General features: G+C 37.8%; 1 protein-coding gene across 1 annotated transcript; it reads right to left on the bottom strand.

Annotated features, from left to right (window-relative positions):
• Positions 1 to 7704: 7704 nt before the first annotated feature.
• LOC121866424 lies at positions 7705 to 15027 on the bottom strand. Its single transcript, XM_042366081.1, has 2 exons — positions 14753 to 15027; positions 7705 to 10264 (listed from the first exon to the last, which is right to left on the bottom strand). Exons 1-2 carry the CDS (start codon positions 14837 to 14839, stop codon positions 8780 to 8782), a joined length of 1572 nt encoding a protein of 523 aa, XP_042222015.1. The 5' UTR covers positions 14840 to 15027; the 3' UTR covers positions 7705 to 8779.
• Between the last annotated feature and the right edge of the window lie 4225 nt (positions 15028 to 19252).

The raw sequence follows: 19252 nt of genomic DNA on the forward strand, positions 1-19252 counted from the left end.
CTGTAGGGATGATGGCCATTATCTGTGGAAGCTAGCTGTAGGGATGATGGCCATTATCTGTGGAAGCTAGCTGTAAGGATGATGGCCATTATCTGTGGAAGCTAGCTGTAGGGATGATGGCCATTATCTGTGGAAGCTAGCTGTAGGGATGATGGCCATTATCTGTGGAAGCTAGCTGTAGGGATAATGGCCATTATCTGTGGAAGCTAGCTGAAGGGATGATGGCCATTATCTGTGGAAGCTAGCTGCAGGGATGATGGTCATTATCTGTGGAAGCTAGCTGTAGGGATAATGGCCATTATCTGTGGAAGCTAGCTGAAGGGATGATGGCCATTATCTGTGGAAGCTAGCTGAAGGGATGATGGTCATTATCTGTGGAAGCTAGCTGAAGGGATGATGACCATCACCAGTGGAAGTTTCATGTTTCAAGAATTATTATTTTTTTAATATACAGTATAGGGGAGTAGGCAATCCATAACTGTCAATTAAGGGTTGAACAAGAAAATAAGGCCCTCAGAACACACGACACTAACACCTTCAAAACAAAATCTGGAAAATATTAATTATCAACACATTGACCAAAGCAATAAAGGTATAGAAAAATAAGAAAAAGAGAGGCAGAAGGAAGATAAGAATGCATGTAGGAGGGGAAAAAAAGGGAGAAGGAAGGATGGAAAAGAAAGATGGGAAGAAAAGAATGAGAAAGAAGAAAAGTCAGCATGGGAAAAATTAAGGAAGGCTGAGGAGTAACAAAATGTATGAATTACCTAACTTCAGGAACATACATGTACTACAATCCACAAGTTCCCACCAACCTCTAATGTGAACTCAGTGCAAGTAGGAGATCAGACACCACAATGAAAACTGACAATTATCCCAAAGAGTTTTAGTTTTAATGAAATATTGTACTGAACCATCTCTGCACTGCCTGAGGTAAATGCCCAACATGCATAAAACACGTGTGACAATTTGAAATTAACCCAAAGAAAGCTGTAATAAGGTTCAAACACACAAACTGTACACTCATAGTGAAAGTAGCCACAATCCAAAGTTTCTTTACCCCCGTGGCTGGAGAGAAGGTAAAGCCAAGGTTGAAGAAAGGCCAGATGAAGACATAGAATCGTTCAGGAGTTTGGTGATGAGGCACGATGATGGTGGGGCTCACACAGTCACAACATACAAGCACAGGTATGAAATATGATTCAAAACATTGACATATGGTATGGTATGTTGGTAGGGCTATAATTATTTTATGAACATTAATAGTATAGTATAAAAGGGCAGCTTAAACCTTGTGTACGTCCATTTGTCTGACCTTTCTTCAAACTCGGTTTCACCTCCCCTCCAACCAGGAGGGGTAAACAAAAAACTTTGGATTGTGGCTGTACATTATCAATAAATTTATTTTGTATTTATTATTTCCACATGTCTGCTTACAAGTCATTTAGGCAGTTCGATCTGTTCATTGTTACGACCTTCATTGTCAAGTAATGTTTGGGAGGGCCACAGTCGCATCTGACCTGATGATTGAACCTGGGACACAGTAGTTAGAGGTAAGTGCACTATCTAACAAATGTACAGTCTCGTTCAAGATTCTTCGAACACTGCTGGAGACAGCTGGCAACTCAAGGCCATTTGTTTACTATAGTACTGTACGTAGTATAATATAATACGAAACAACAAAGCCCAACCACAAATTAAGCAACAGGGAACTAAGTAACCAATCACCGATCACTTTTACATTTATTCATAATTTTTAATACGTACATAGTAAACAAACGGCCTCGAGTTGCCAGCTGTTTCCAGCAGTGTTCGAAGAATCTTGAACGAGACTGTACATTGTATATACAGTACAACACCAATGGTAAGTTTTATGTCAAGACACTGAATTCTGAAGGAGCTGATCATGTATACAGTTCATTCGATTATATTTAACGATACATCTTATGAAATGAAAAATTACAAAATTCAAATGTTGTTTTCAAATACATTACAGTACTGTACTTCAATTAACACCTCCAGAATAGCACATGCACAGTTTATGTCTATGATGTACATAACTATAGCAGACCCCATGCTCTCAAAAATCCTGCCTCTGTCACACACTGTTGGTAAGTACTGGCTACAATATTTACCTGAACATGTGCCAGTGTTGGTTAAGACTGCTTTAAATGAACTCAAACTCAATTCTGTCCCAACATTCACTAGCAGGTTATTTCAAGAGTTTACAACCCTATCTCCAACAGGTGGCCACCTGCTACCTCCAGATATGTACACATGACTGAATATCCTTTGTTGATTATATTTTGGGGTAAAAATAAAACAATCAATGTTATCAGATACTTTATTTAGTCTTGTGAATCCACCAGAATACCAAAGAGTTCCATCACTTTTTCATGGTCTTCTAGGGTTACAAATGTATTGCTAGGGATATAAGAAACTATCATACAATACACCATTCTAATTTAGATTAAGGATCCAGAATCCTTAATCCAACAAAGCATCAAACATTTTACGTGCACACACACACACACACACACACACACACACACACACACTGTATTTCAACACCAGAATGGTTTTCTTTAATATAAAAATTTCCTTTGACTACATATCATTAATGTAAAAACTGTATTTTCCTATGGCTTTCCATTACAAAAGTGAATAAAACTGTAACATGGGCAATATTTTAGCTATCAATATTTCACAGTTTTGATTAACTACCATCAGTTCACATCTTCCATTATGCTAAGAGGGCATGTGGGAGAGCCTGTGCCTTCCCTGTCAATATTCCAATATGAGAAGTGGGTAGTCTTTGAATACTTCAGTGAGTTGTGACCCTGACTTACTAGTTTACTAGTACGGTAGTTATCATCCAGCCATAAAATTTTACTTCAATATGCCTAATGGCAGATGGGTCACCAGAGCTGTGCCCATCTCCTGGTCTCTGCTACATTTTCTGGGCTGGTTGCTGGGTTTGAGATGGTGAGCAGGAAAGGTGGGTTTTTTTATTTATTTATTTATTTATTATTTTTTTGGGGGGGGGGGGGTCATCCTGTTCTGGTTTTTATCCAACAGCTGCCATCAGATAGTTGTGGTTAACCCATGCAAACAAGGAAAATGGTTGTAAGATATTGATGACAATGATGATGGTTAGCTCCTGCCTACCAGACATCATGTTCAGCAGTACAACCAAGATTTGCACTCAATATTTCTCCCCTGCCAGAGCAAAAGATTTCAATATCATGTATGTTAAGAGCATTTTTTCCACGGAGATCCATGGAACAGTCTACCAGCTAAAACCATGGAAGCAAGAACAGCAATGAGCTTCAAAATAGCCTTAGACATGACTATCAAAAACAATTGGGGATCCTAAACAGGCCATTGATCTCCTTCCCCTGTCAATGTCACCACTAATTGGAGTGGCTGTTAGGTACAGTAAATGAAGTAAAACACATACTGTATGCATAACATCTTGCTTCAAATATCTCAGTCTTTAGCAAGGAGCCCCCTGATGAATAAATTTGATAATGAGAATGGTCTGATCTCTTCCTGCACCACTTAATGAACAAAAAATATAAATGTTTTGAAGTATAGTATATACTGGAGTTATTTATATGAAAGCCCAAGCTGGTCCCAGCACCATCTGCCTCCAACATCAAGAAACTTCAAGATCCCCCCCTAAAAAATAAAGGCCTTGCAACAATTTACTGGTTGCAATAAATCCACAAATATTTCCATCTACATTCTGAATCAAGAATATGCACAAGACTAACCCGACATTAGGGGCACACAGTTTACTGCCTTGGCACAACTCTCCCCCATCCTGATGATAAAAAATGCACAACAGCACAGCAATACTTCCACACTCTAGACTACCTATAGTACAGTGATATCTCTGTTAGCCGGAACAATTGGTGCAGAGCACATCCGGGAATGAGAGATTTCTGGGTAACGAGACAACTCTCTCAAAGCTGGAAAAAATCCCCCGTCCCCGGAATTTTCCGGGTTACGGAAAAATATTCTCAGAAGTTTCAGAAATTGTGCATTACAATATTTTGGAAAAATATCCTCCATCCCCCAAATTTTCAGGACACCGGAAAAATTTCCTTGGAATTTCCGGAAAATACCCGATTTTCATGTCTCAAACCCAGAATAAAAATCCCCCATCCCCAGAATTTTCCTGGTACCGGGAAAATTGTCTCAGAATTTTCCAGAAAATGTGCCCCTCGGAAAATCATTCCCAATGCTGGAATTTTCCAAAATATTCCGGCTATCAGAGAGTTCTGAGTTTGAGGAATTCTGGCTAACTGAGATATTACTAACCCATCAGCATCTCAGAAAACAGTTACCTACAAATACCTGCAACCTAAGACTCCAACCAAAAAGTAGAATGTACATCTTCACCTCTCAGAAACCACTCTAACCTGAGAAATAGCAATACTGTACTGTACAGTACTGTATATATCACCACACTACCCACTGGTCATAACTGTTGCCTATACAGCTACTCCCCGACTTACGACGGGGTTAGGGACCCAAATCCAGGTCGTAAGTTGAAATGGTAATAAGTCGAAAATGCTTAAATAATACATAGAAAATCTAAAATGGGTCTCTCTTTCTTCTCGGCACCACAAAACACTCACTTTTAAGCTTGCCAGCCATTTTAAAGTGAATTACAAAAGAAAATTTTGTCTGTGTACTGACTTTGGGACTCGAAAATATGTAATTTGACCAAATTTTGGTGGTCGTAAGTCGAGTAGGTCATAAGTTGGGGAGGAGCTGTACTGTATCAATATCAACACTGTATCAACTCACTCAGAATTCACTGTCTTCACTGCAATGTTCCCCCCACCCCCCCCCTTCCCACACTACAACTCACATGCTTGACACTGAACCAACACATACGAGTATAATACATTAACATAATTTCCACAAAATATCTCTGGGAGTGACTTGCAGTTGTTGCTAAATACTTGTGGTTTATGTAGCAGAGACTACAACAACCAAACATTGTAGTTTCCATTACCTCACATAAGACAGGTTAAGTATAGATATAAAATACAGTATGATTATTCAACAATATACTGTACTGTACTTGCTAAATGTATCTTTAATATCAAAAGGCTGAAAGTACATTCACTTTATAGTACAGTTATACAGTAACTTCATATTCTAGTAGGTTATATATACTGTAGTGTACTATATACACTAGCTACATCTCTATACTGTAACTACATTATACTTGCTGAACTATGCTAACCTCACACATAGAGATCATACAAAGAAGAGAACCTTTAGAGGAATCAATGTCTTGTCACTGTGGCAAATAAAATAAGTAAATTCACATTTATAATTATAATAAATCGGAACTTACAATGATTATAAATCTGACAGGTGAAACTTTACTTGAAAGATCAACCAGGGGAAGACAAATGCAGCTGAAAGATAATACTATCAGTGAAAATTTTCAAATGTCTTCTTTACTGATCACATTCAACATTTCCAATGGCATCCATCAATTCATGGCCTTTTGTAATTGATTTTTACATAAACTTCTTCTTAATTACATTTACCTACTGCCATTAAATGATCATAATATATCAGCAGACTGTAGTACTAACAAGGTCTGTGGACAATTATATCAATTCCAGATCAAATGGCATCAGCACTTTTGGTGTTAGGTCAAACAGGGAATCACTTATAAGTAATCCATGGTCCCTTTGGTCTAAGTATGGATGAAAATAATAATGACTGCCTCTATGAAACTAAAAAAAAAAAGGGTGGTAATGAGCAGCTACAGTTGTCCCTACAATGTTATCTCAAGGATTGATGTGAATGAGATTGACATTAGTATATGATGATGATTCTGTATTGTACATCATAGTGGTTGTCACCCCATGATCTGAAGCAACATACAGTACTGTATTACACTAAACCAGTCCTCAAAGCCTCCTTGATAAATTTGGTACGGTACAGGTTGACCATCGATTATTATCTGACAATCACTGGTCTGGATAAAATGTTCAGGTGGAAATTTCACATTGGTTCCCATGGTTCCTGTGCACTGTCTACTGAATCACCGCTTTGGTTTTTGTGTTACTGGCATACCACAACCCCATCAAAACATTTCATTTCCAGTTATTATCTCTTATTGCTGTTATTTAACCCCAACTATGTCCGCAAAGAGAGGAGCAAGTGTTACTGGTGGCACAAAGTGCAAACATCATTCCTTATCAACACAGGCACTCCCTGAGTTACGGCTATCTAAGTTATGATCATTCACACTTACAATCATCGCTCTATTATATTCTTAAAAAATAAAAAGCGACTTATGACCGTTTATAATACTGAACTCGCGAACCAAACATGGAGTGCTTTTCTTTGTTCGGAACACCATGCCAGCTCCCCCACTGAGCCAGCTAACTTATGTAAAAAGGAATGCATGTTCCCTTCATGTGTTTGCCCTTATGACATTTATTTTTTTTACTTTTTTTCACAATATGTATGCAGGATGGTGTGTGCATGTAACCACGTAAAAATAAACGAAGAAAGTTACTTATACCTACCCAAAAATACGAGTTGATAAACAATCATAACACCTCACTGCTTGTCCCAGTAGCCTGGTAGTTACAGTGAAGAGTCTAACTTAGCTACAATGCCGCCAGCAATATTAACAGATGCAAATGTGAAAAGAAAGTTATCTGTAAATCTTCATTTGTATCAGGTACTGTATCACATTACATAACATTTCAACATATGGAGCAAGAAAGCAAAAAATTGGAGGTGATTAGAGAGATGGAGTTGAAAGGAGTGTTGCCAAGCACTCCTCTATAGCTGATCTTTAATTTGCTACTACGCAGTCACACACTTTATGAATCAGTACATATTTTATTGAGAAATTACGAGTTATGAACAGATCGACTTACGATCAGGGTCCAGGAATATATCCCTGTCGTACGTCGGGGAGTGCCAGTACATGAAAAGGTAGATCATGATAAAATCACACAGGAAAAAGGGAAACAATGGAGCACCTTAGCTTTTGTCTTTATTCAAGACATCTTCAGTTGCCTCTGAAGATGTCTTGAATAAAGACGAATGCTAAGGAGCTCCATTTTTCCTATGTGGTTTTATCAAGATTTATCTTATCCACATTTCCATTGTGGATCTACATGAGAAAGGTAAAATTTAAAAACAAAACTCAACAGTGGTATTTCAGTACAAAGCTTGTGTGATTTACATGGTGTAAATTCGTCCACAATGTGATATATACAGTACTGTATATGGGTTCAATACTGTACTGAATATGAAATTTCAATTTACGGCAAGATTTTTTGGAACCTAACCCTTCCGTACATCGAGGGAGAACTGTACTGCATTTTTTTAAATGCAGATTTGACATACAGTACTGTATTTGTTTATGATATATTATTCAATATTTATTTTCCAGCATCCTAGGATGATTTTAAAGTTAGTGTGAGTTGTAAGTGTTCAGGTAAATCGGTGGTCAATCTATAATGCTTTTACTTTTATCCTCTTAGCCACTGATCGGCTCATTTGCCACTTGGGTTGTTGGTCACATCTCTGTTACACACTGTTGGCAAGTACTGGGCATGTACTGGCTCCGGAAAGCATCTGTACCTGCACCAGCGTTGGTCAAGTCTGGTCTTGAAAGAGCTCACACTCTGTGCCATCACAACATTCTCTGGTAGTGTGTTCCAAGAGTTTACAATTCTCTCTCCGAAAAAGTTTGCCCTAACAATTTCCTGGACTTGTGGCTTCAACGACCTTGAACTGTGACCCTTGTGGAGTGGGCATCTGCCAGCATCTGCGTTCTTGTATGTCAGAGAGTCAGGCCAGTGAATATCCCTCATCTCCTCCCTAATCCTATCGTAATCGCCCTTGTAATATTTGAACCTTGGCCTGCTTTTGTCATGAACCAAGCAAGTTAAATCTGAAGGACAACATTATGTGGTGACTGGTGCTGACAGGGGAGAGGTGTTCCAGTTTGGCCACCATACCCTCCTCGTTAGTTATGATGAGGTCCAGCAGTTTGGATGTTTGCTCCCCTCTGTAGCGAGTCAGATCTTTAACATGTTGGAATAGAAAATTGTCTGTTTCTACAAAAAGAGTAGCGGGATCATTAAGGTCATTTGGCACGGTTTCATTTCTATAGTTGATGTCGCTATAGTTGAAGTCTCCCATGACAAGGAGGTACTGTATCTGTAGTTAACCGCCGTACATTGTCAATTAAGGCTCGTAAGTTCCTTTGGTTTAATAAGCTACAGTTTGGGGATTTGTAGATGCACCCAACAATAAGCAGGTCTCTCCCCTTTAATATAATTTTACACCAAATTGATTCTTCAAAAACATCCTCCTCTGTACCCTCACCTGGTTGGCTCTAAGGTCTTGCCTAGCATAAAAACAACACCCCTCTTGTAAGTTACTTGAGAAAGGTTCATAAATGAGTCATATCCATCTACTGTACAATATATTGAACTCACAGTCCTCCAGGTTGAGTTTCCTGTTCGAGTAGGATTTCAAACACCACTATCTTATCAAGGAAAGTGTTAGTATTAGTATCAGCAGCCGCCTTATTTACAAAACTCATTGTAATTTGTGGGGTGTGGCCAGAGAAGACATTGTTTACATGGCACTAGCCTCCTGGGTGGGAGGTAGAGGGGTTGACAGCATTAAAATATAAATACTGTATTTTATCAAGGTTTCATTAAAGGAATTAAAATAAATGCACACAAAAAAAGAATCCCCAGCTAACATATTAAAGAGAGGTAATATCACTAATAGGAATATAAGTCCATCCACAGTTTTGCAATTTCTTAATGTCTGACCGTGAAACCAGAATAGGAGAAACATACAGTTCCCAAGATCTTCGGTCACTGGTCATCCTTGGTAACTCGCACAGACTTTCCACAGCTATCTTTTCAAGCCTTAACAATTTCAAAATTCTCAAGTCCTGGAATTGTGTTAGATGTTGCAATACGGATTCAAAATTATTTACTCTTCCTTCAATAGAAAGTGTCTGTAGCTTTGGAAACATTTTCAGGAGGCACTTTAATGGTTCTTGCCTAAAGCGACCCGACTTGCACACAAGTGAAGTTATATTTTCAAAACATGGCATTTCCTGAACACCAAAGTGATCACATTGTATACCACGGTTAAAGGCTAAAGTTAAATCCTGAAGACGTGGACACACTTGTAGCAGTGATGAAATACACCTCTGGGGCATTTCATAATAACTACAGGTACTTGACTGAAGCCTAAGCACAGTGAGTTGTAATCCAATACCAGCTAAAATCTCAGCAGGAGACACATCTGGATCAAAAAATTTTAAGTCCACATGAAGTTCTCTTAGGAATGGGAAACTATTAGAAACCTGTGAGATGTCACTGCCCAATGCTGTTAACTTCAATGTTTCAAGTTTGGGTGCAACACGTGAAAAGATGTCTATCATATCTTTATGACAGTACACAGAATTGGTCTTCAGGGACAGTTTATGCATATTTGGAACTTGTGTCTGCAGTTCATAAAATGTTCGGACAGCTTTATGTACATCTACAACTCTACTTGCTAGGGAATGCAATTTCTTAAACACTATAAGAATCATCAGTATAAAGTCCTGCTTCACTCTACAAAACCCACTCGAGAAATCAGTAAGGTGTGGCCAGGTTGGGTTGAGATCTAATGGCTTTCTTCGTCGTACACTCTCCAAGAGCTCTCCTGAATTGTGTATTTTAGAACCTAAAACAATATCTATTAGAACATCTTCAAAAATTCTAGGCTCCCAAACAAGTCGTTCACTTATGTGGAGAATGGTGAGAGGACAGGCCTTTGCTGCAAGCAATACATCTGGAGTTGTGTTGCCTCCCAACTTGAGGACACTGAGTTCTGGACACAAAGGTAACAACACCTCTAACACACTCAAATCTTGAATGAGATCAATACCTGTGAAATCCAGTTCCTGAAGCCAATACTCTCCACTAAACACACCATTCACTGAGAAGAAGGCCGAGGAAGATAGACTTGGTAACTGTCGAACTACTGGGATAATGGTGATTTTACGAATTTTTACAGCTAACAGGGTTAAAATTGGGCAAGTCATCTCATAAATATCATTTTCTTGGTGCTCATGCAGGAAGTGGGTATGCAGTAGATGCGTATGCAGGAGTTGAGTGGCACGAGCAGGGACACATGGCGGCAGGTACCATAGATCCGCCCACACGTGACCCACATCCCTCCATATTGCCTGCAACACAATACAGGTGCTGTGTAAACTATCTTGGCACTTATTTAGCATTGTACTGGGTAAGGACTCACTAACCAAATGTCATGCAAGAAAGAATACTTTTAAGTCAAACTTTTGACTGCATGTTAGTTGGTAATAGTTGTGAACCATCTAAAATAAAAAAATAAATAAAAAATGGACAAACAAGGATAAGATACTGTTGTGGGGAATGTCAGCTATCAGCAAGTTGAAACTATTCCAAAACATGTGTATGCTACCTGTTTAACATTAATATACTGTACAACGAAACATTCAAACATATATCAGTGTAATACTGTATCATAAGGGGGTCCTCGTTATAATGAAACCACTTATAAAGGGGAATTAATTCCCATAATTAATAGGGTCTAATTGGGACCATCACATTGTAAGGGAGTTTAATTCGACATCTTTTAACATTTTATATATACCTTAAAATCATTTGTTAAACAATTGATTCCACAATATTTTATGAAATTATTCAACTCAACTTAGTTAAGGTATTTAAAGTCATTAGAGGTCAGTGTGTTGATGTGGTGCAAGCTACAGTACCTAACCATGCACTTGCACTCTCATTTCAGTGAAAGTGGTTCATTGAGACACCTCACCACTTTTCTTATATGTCCCTCTCATAGCTACTATGCTTTCTTTTAGCCACTACACCACCTTGCTTCTGTTTGGAAATGGGGAGGGGCTAAAAAAAGTCCACCAAAGGTCCATAAAGTTGATAATTATAGTTTTTGGAGCACTTCAAAATAATGCCTGTGGACACAGGAGACTGGTACCGAGCATGTATTGTGCGGGCGATAAGGATGCACTTTAAGAGAATGTGAGGCGTGCAGAAGGATCAATCGCTCAAAATCTTGTGCTCCCAATGATCGACGGATTTCAGTCACAGAATCCTCTTCACTTTGGGGACTTTTTACGTTTAGTTCCACAATTATTTGACCACTTAAGTGCAAAACCATCTGAAAATACTTATAACAGGGACCCCTATATGTACATTACTATAGGACTACAGTAAGGCAACATCATGATGCTACAAATTCTAATTTTAAGGTTAAATATTTCAGAAAACATTACCCATCAACAAAAATAAAAAATTACCTCAAATTTGTTGTCTCATGGGTACTTTCAAGACAAAACACAGCTGCCGGCACACTGCTCTCCATACACTCCGGAGGTGAATTTTGTGGCTATGTGGGTTTTAAACCAAGGTATTCACCAAAAGCAAGGTCTCCAATTTAGCTGCACAGTACAATATTTTGCACATAACAGTACTGTACTGACATCCCTGTGACATATGGTACATATATTTTGGGCTGGAGAGAGGAGTAATGAATGAAACAAGAACAAGATTACAGTATTTGCTTTATTCAATAAGAAAAAATAAATAAACATTCACAGTTGAGTATCGACATGAAACTCGATATTTTTCATCCAATGTCAAAATAGTATTTTCTAACAGACATCAATGAACCATTAATTATAACACTGGAGCATACTGTACATGCCAAATCAACACACACTGCAGTCATTCCTAGCCTATGCAGATGACAAATTCTCCACAGGGTCAGAAGGACATTTCTTTGATCCCTTCCAGAATTACTTTCTATACATTAATGCAAAAACATCAGTTAAGTCCCAGCACAAACATCCAAATAGTAAACTGGTGACTCACTTCTGCACCCTTATAAAAATCTATACGGTAATGCAACTCCACTAGACCCTCACTACAAAATGTCATGTTATACCAACATTTTCCTCATTAACTCTGCACACTTTGGCCATTTAAATAAAGATAAACTGGGGAAAAGTGACTTTTAGGTTCATCTTCAATAAGTGTTTGTTTTCTTCCTGATCTTCACAGAAATGTTTTTAATGCACAATGTAAATCATTTAACTATCGTTTCACCACTTATCAGCTTATTAGCTGTTCAGGCAGTTGGTCCATTATTTGTTACTTTATTATGCACTTTATTTATCCGGTGTTAATACAAGAAGAAACCGGAGTATCAGACTGAAACCTATGAGGTTTGGTAGAATCATTCTGGATAACACCCTTCTCACATGTCTCCAGGCCAAGCAGGACCTCAAACCCACAACATGGAAACAAGGAAAATAACTGCTCCTTTAAAAATGTTAATCAAGTGTACTGTATTAATTCTTGTAACTCAAGACAATTTTGCACCTATATTATTTATATTTTTTATTTTATTTTATTTATTTTTTAATAAACTATTGCCAGGACTCCAGTTCTTTTGAATGCAAAAACCAACTGAACTAAAGATACAGTCCCAACTAACTGTACTATTCAGGATTTGAGAATACAGTATACATTTCTCACTTGTGTATATAGTATAACTAGAAATCTGGTGTCACAATTTACCATTTCTTTGTAGAAATATTAATCAAATCAATAGTCAATAATATATGATGTACCGTACACTATGAAGTGCTTGGGGAACTGCAATTCTGCTTAGCTGGAAATACACCTAAGACTGTCAAATGATTAAGAACATCTTGAGGATCAAAAAACTGGTGCCAGCACTCAGACACTACACTTAATCCTCAAGTGGAAGCTAAGGATTCTATACTCTGCCCCCATACAGTATGTGCTTAGGTTCTTTTATGTTTTTAATCCCAAATAATTGTTCTGCTTCGAAGCCCTGCCTACCTTTGGTGAGATCAAGATTGATAAGGTAGGAAGGGTCTAACTCAATAATTATACACTTCCCAAAATTTTCAATACCACCACTGTATTCAGCATTAAAAACTATTATAAAAGTCTTTCATGGCTAAATTGTATAACTGTTTGCAAAATAATGTTAAAGATGGAGGAGGCAGTTAGCACCAGAAATAACATATAGAATTGAACCAAAATGTCTGGAGAATCTACTGTATTTGCATGATACTGGAATATGAAAATGGAAGTGAGATTGCACAGAACCTATTAGAACCTGACCTAACCTACCTTACTTTCTAACCTGTGCATCTATTAAAAATTAAATTAAATCCAATAAAAATCTTAATAAACACCCAATGAGACCGTCGTCAATTTTTTAAAATGTAAACAAAAACCACGGACGCTCCCATAAAGCAGACAATGTGAATCATAACATGGTTGCCACAGGAGAGCCAATAGCGCCATTATTACAGTAAATATTTTATTCACCTACAGGATTTATAGACCTGAAATTACTGCCATTGTGATCAGTGTTCAGTGTTTTTACCCCATTATTTCCCTCTTCTTACATGCCCTGTTCACTAACAAGTAATTTATGATCGAAGGATAGGTTAAAAAGAAAAAGGTAATTTATTCAGGTAAAGGTGGAGGAGACTTGGCACCAGAAGGACTTTTATGGAATTGCACCAAGTTTTTCGGAGATGTTTGGATGATAGCGAGTAATTAAATTGAGGCAACTGCACAGTAATTTTTTTTTTTGGGGGGGGGGGGCCATTATTCACTTTTCGCACATTCCCCTCTTATATGAAGAAAAAAAACTGGTGTATTTTAGTGTGCTTTAGTCAAATATGGCCTTCATTTCTTGTGAAAATTAGCCTTTTTTTTATTCAAAAAAATCAACCTTAGCATTTGCACCATTAACTTTAAATATTGATTTGTCACTAAAAATATATATATTTAGGGTAGTAAGAAACACTAGAAGAGGAATGAGTGAAAGACGAGTATTAACTGTAAAGTATATTTGCACAAGTCACCTGGTATTGAATTTGGTAAATATTTGGATTAAGGGGTTTTACTCAAATCTGACCATTTTGGGGGCAAATTTTGTAAAAAAAAAAAAAAAATTAATTATTTTTTTAACAAAATTCTCTCCTTTGCACAAAAAATGATGATCAGATTTCAATAAAACACACCTAAATACACCAAAAATCCTATTCTCATAATTTAAACATCCAAATCACTGGACGATTCTCTCGCAAATGACGGTTAATATACAGTATAGGACTAACCCACCGGTGCGGCCATATCATCTCGCGTCCAGAAAATATCTCAAATTTCACCAGATCATAGTAAGTTCTCTCTGTTTAATATACCAGGGAAGTTAGGTAGGTTTTTTGTTTAGGTCTGTTCTTCATACCCACAAATTTTAAGTAGTGTTTATTTTCAAAATATCCATTTTTAACATTTCCTCAAGCTACAAGTGTCCACTGTAATATAACAATGAAAATATGACGTTTTTATATTTGTTTTCAATCAATTTCGCTCGCGGGTTAGTCCTATATAATTACCTAAGTGACCTAATCTGACCTCCTAACCGGGGACCCCTGGCCTATACAGTACAATTCATTTGAGAAGGTAACGTCATAGTCTTAGAATTATTTAAACTGTGGATTGCAACCATAAATTTCTAACATTTCAATACCAAGTGACTTGTGTAATAACTTCAACCGTATGTTAAAAGATAGGAGATTGAATTTTCAAATTGTTTAGTCTGGAAAACTCACCTCATAGTCATTGCACATCCGCTGGTAACAAGCTGTGGCATTGACGAGATGGTCTATGCACAAGTCCAAGAGTGGTTTAGGATGCATTTGTACAATTATGCCTCCTTAACGCCTTGCCCACATTTTCTCTTGTCTTACGATTAGTGTCAGTGACTAATAGTTAATAACGAACAAGGGTTATATAGTCGAGTAGCTCACCAGACGATGCCGGCGTGTTGACAGTATATGTATTAGAATGTTAGGACAGTACGACGAACACTGCCATTTTCTTTGAATTCTTTGAAAAATGACAACCCCATTGTAATCTTGCCAAATAATCCTAGATATTTTTCACGCAAATATATATATATATTCAGTTTATTTAACCTGAAACAAACACTTTCATGGGTCTATTACTAGTTTTAACATCGGTCTAGGACTCTAGGTAGTAGGTAGCTATCAAACGGAGTACTTGGAAGCATAATGTGTTGTCTAATGGTGACAAATCCCAGGTTGCTGATCTGTCTTTCTACCTCATTTACACACAATTGCAGGGTCTCAATTGTTTCTCTTACTTTGACAACACAACATACATAGTGTATAATGTTTCTCACTACTGTTTGTTTTTATTTTTGTATTTCTTTATAGTTCTTTGTTATTATTATGAACTATTCTTATTTAATTTTTAATTTTGTATTTTTATTAATTTTATTTACGATGAATTATTATTATAATTAATTATTAATTATTATTATTATTATTATTATTATTATATTCCCCCGGCCCCGAAGTGGGTCATTAACCTGTGCCCGGGTCGGTTAATACTCGTAAAAAAATAAAAATAAATAAATCATTTCGGTAACTGGGGCTGTGTATTAACACTATTCACCAAGAATATAAAAAAAAAATCTTCTTGCACTAAAAAGGTTAATCTCTTGAAAGTCCGCTGCCGTTAGCCATGTATTTTTATTGTAGTATAATATTTGAATAAATACAAAGTTTGGGCGATCATAATGTATAATAAAATTCAAATATTTACACAATATACTCAAATGGGTGCTACTATAGTATGCGGTCTACCGAGCAGGAGTCGGTCTACCCGGATATTTACACTAAAGTATGCGGTCTACCTAGCTGGAGATAATCCTACCCGCCATTGTAGCAGACAGATACAGTACATGGTCACCTGAACTGAGGGCACTAATACCCGACATGAAGTGACGTAGAATATAAAAGGGGGAATCATGAAGACAAAAATTGTCGTTCTAAAGTTCAAGTGAAGAACATCAGTGTCGAAAAATTTTTGGTGCTACTAACAATGTTGCGTAGAGGATAAAAGTAAAAAAAAGTATTGGTTACCGCCATTTTACGGTCAATCACATACGTCGATCCTGTTTCAAGAGTAAATACCCAAGCGATTGAGCGGTCATGATTGGACGTTAAAACAAAGAAAATGAGTCAGCAAAAAGCTACTTCAATCTCATCTTGATCATTTTGCTGGAAAGTTCTAAGAAAAGATGCAGATTTATTTGTAGCATTCTTAAATGATATACGAAGACAGTGTATATCGTTTAAGCATGTGATGTAAAATTGTATCATGTAATATTCAGTGTGTGATATAATTTTGTAAAATATGTGACATTGACTCGATAAACTGTTTAGCACATAATGTTTAATTTATTTACATAAATAATAGATCTCACGTTATACCGTAGTGTAAATCTGCTGGTATACCGCACACCATAGTAGCCAGCTCGGTAGATCGCATCATAGTAGCACCCTCAAATGTTAGCCTATTAATAAAGAAAATTTAGCAATCACGACAAATGAGAAACATTGAAAAATACTCAAAATTGCCAGCCAGTCAATTATATCAACTAAAACAAACTACTCGGCTTGTCAAGATTCAATAAAATATTAAAAATTTCAATGCCATACAAGTGAAATGCATTAATTGTCAATTTATAAAATCCTTAACTTTAAAACTCACTGCACACCAGACAAACATTGTACTAATTTAGAATTATTAAAATGGAATTAATCACCCCGTGCACAACCTCATATACGGTCGATTCGTCCTTCACCCAAGAAGGTAAAATCTAAACCTCAACTTCAGTGATCGCCATATGGGCTTACAGGTATGAATGTCCAACCACAGGCTTGGAGCTTCTTCCTGTCACGTAGAAGGACAGAGGTGGCAGGAGCTTGTAACTCCCACATTTGGTTTTCAGGGGTGAATCTCGGCATCTCACATAGGCTACCTACACCAAATCTCTGCATTACTCGTACTTTCAGAATTCTCAAGCTTAGCAGGCGTTTTACGTACGTCAGCAGAATGTTCACACTATCTACTTTACCTACGATTGTCAAAGATTGCAACATTGGAAACATTTTGAGAAGGCAGCGCAAAGGTTCATGTTTCAGTTGCACTGACTGGCACTTTAGAGAAAGCAAGTTCTTAAAAGTAATCTTTTCATGATCACCAAAGTGGACACACTTCATCCCATGGTCAAACGCCAAGGTTAATTCCTGAAGAGCTGGACACACTTTGAGAAATGCTGCTATGTCCATCACGTGTATCTCGTCAAGTTTCCCGCCATAAAACTCCAGCACCCGCAGTTTTAAGCCAAGGTAAGAGAAAACCTCCGGGTAGGGTTCTCCAGGCCCAAAGTGTTGCAACTCAAAGATTCTCAGTGATGTGAGGGCAGGGAAGGCTACATGAAGATTCATGAGCTCGTTATTAAAGCAATGTGTACTCTGACTCCGGGCAATGATTCTCAGATCTTCAATACCATTTGCAACATAAGGCAAGTACCCCATAAACCCAACATTGACAAACACAGTAAAACTACGGAAGGAAAGCCTATGTAGATTTTGCATTAACCTTGCCAAGGCAAAATACTGGGAAAGTATCACTTGCGAATCAATCAGGTTTGTTGTTATACTACGAATGCCAGGAAAAACTACAAGCAGCAGGATAAGGAAATCCTGTCGAACATTACAAGCTCCGGAGTGAAACTCAACTAGTTTAGGCCACGTTGGGTTAACAAATGGCTTCTTCCCTCGGGTTATATCATACAAAACCTCCGATGCGCAGAGAATTGTGGACCCTAAAAGGAGTTCCATTAAATTTTCCTGGTGTATTTGTGATCTACTTCGTGTTCGTTGACTAATGTGAAGAACCGATAAAGGACATGGTTGTGCGGCATATAATATTTCAAATGAAGTATTGACCCCGAGCTTAAGAGAGGAAAGGCCTGTGCACCAAGGCAAGAGACCTAACAGGAACCTGGAGTACTGACCTAAGTCTACGCTTGCAAGGTTCAGCTCACGCAAATGAGGTTGTGAAGTGTATATCCCGCTCTTTGAAAACACGTCCAGAGAGAGAGTCCTTTCCACAAGTAGGTCGATTCTTGTAATACTAATCCTAGGAGATTTTGAACCTAGTAGGGTTAACATAGGGCGGGTTATATCATAGTCTGCGGCACAGAAGGTGGCTTGCCAGAGGTTTGCATGCAGGAGCCGACAGGCGCGGTTAGGTGTTCGTAGCGGAAGACATGTCCAAAGCAGGCGCCAAATCCAACTCACGTCCACCCACAAGCGCTGCAAGCGGAGGAATAAAACTTACGTACATTGTGTATGTTAAATGTTTATGTAGCATGTAAACTCACTTGAGTAGCTCCCATCAGTTGAATTCGGATAATTTAGAATGAACCAACACGGGCGAGAGTCAAGCGATACAGTACGTAACTCGTACATTATGACCTCGTTAGTCAAGGACTTCTTGTAATCCGAAGTGATGGGCCTAAGGCGGAGTCAACTTCAAAGGCGTACCGAAGGAGGGAGGGGGGAGGTCAATAGCCCCCCTCCTTCAGCTAATAAATCATTCCAAGTAGGCCATTTTTTAAGAAATGGAAAATAATAACGATAACGAAATAAATAAGAATAATAGCAACACTAACAAAGTAAACAATAACAAGTACAACAAAAATATTAAATATCTCTTACTTCAACAGTACTTCGGTATGTTTAGTTCAAGGTTCGCTTCCCCTTGGCAAATTTCTGGGTACGCTACTGGGCACCTTTCCCATTTTCTGCCGTTTTTCCCCCCCCACGAGTTTTCAATTTTTCTAGAGCGTCTCGCTCAGACGAAACGTATCGTTTCCACCCGATTGGCTTGTAACAATTCCGTGGTCAAATCGAGATCTATACTTGGGAATGATATTTATATAAAATAAATGTGGAGCCTCTTAAAATTTTATTTTAAAAGTATTCAGTAACCATAGTTTTAATTGCTCAAGTGTTTTTTTTTTTACGTACAGGGGGTATTCGCAAATACATCTGATACGTTTGTTTACACTGAGCGGTCTTTTTATGGCATCTATATCTGTTCCTCTGTGTGTGACAATCTTATAGAAAATTAATGCAAGAAATGGCGGGAAAAGCGTTTTAATGTAACGTCGAGGTGGTAGACACTTCGAATTGAATTTTCTGTGCTGTAAAGCCTACTACTATGACGGA

Source organism: Homarus americanus, unplaced genomic scaffold, assembly GCF_018991925.1.
Source record: "Homarus americanus isolate GMGI-L3 unplaced genomic scaffold, GMGI_Hamer_2.0 scaffold16430, whole genome shotgun sequence".
Lineage (NCBI taxonomy): Eukaryota > Metazoa > Arthropoda > Malacostraca > Decapoda > Nephropidae > Homarus > Homarus americanus.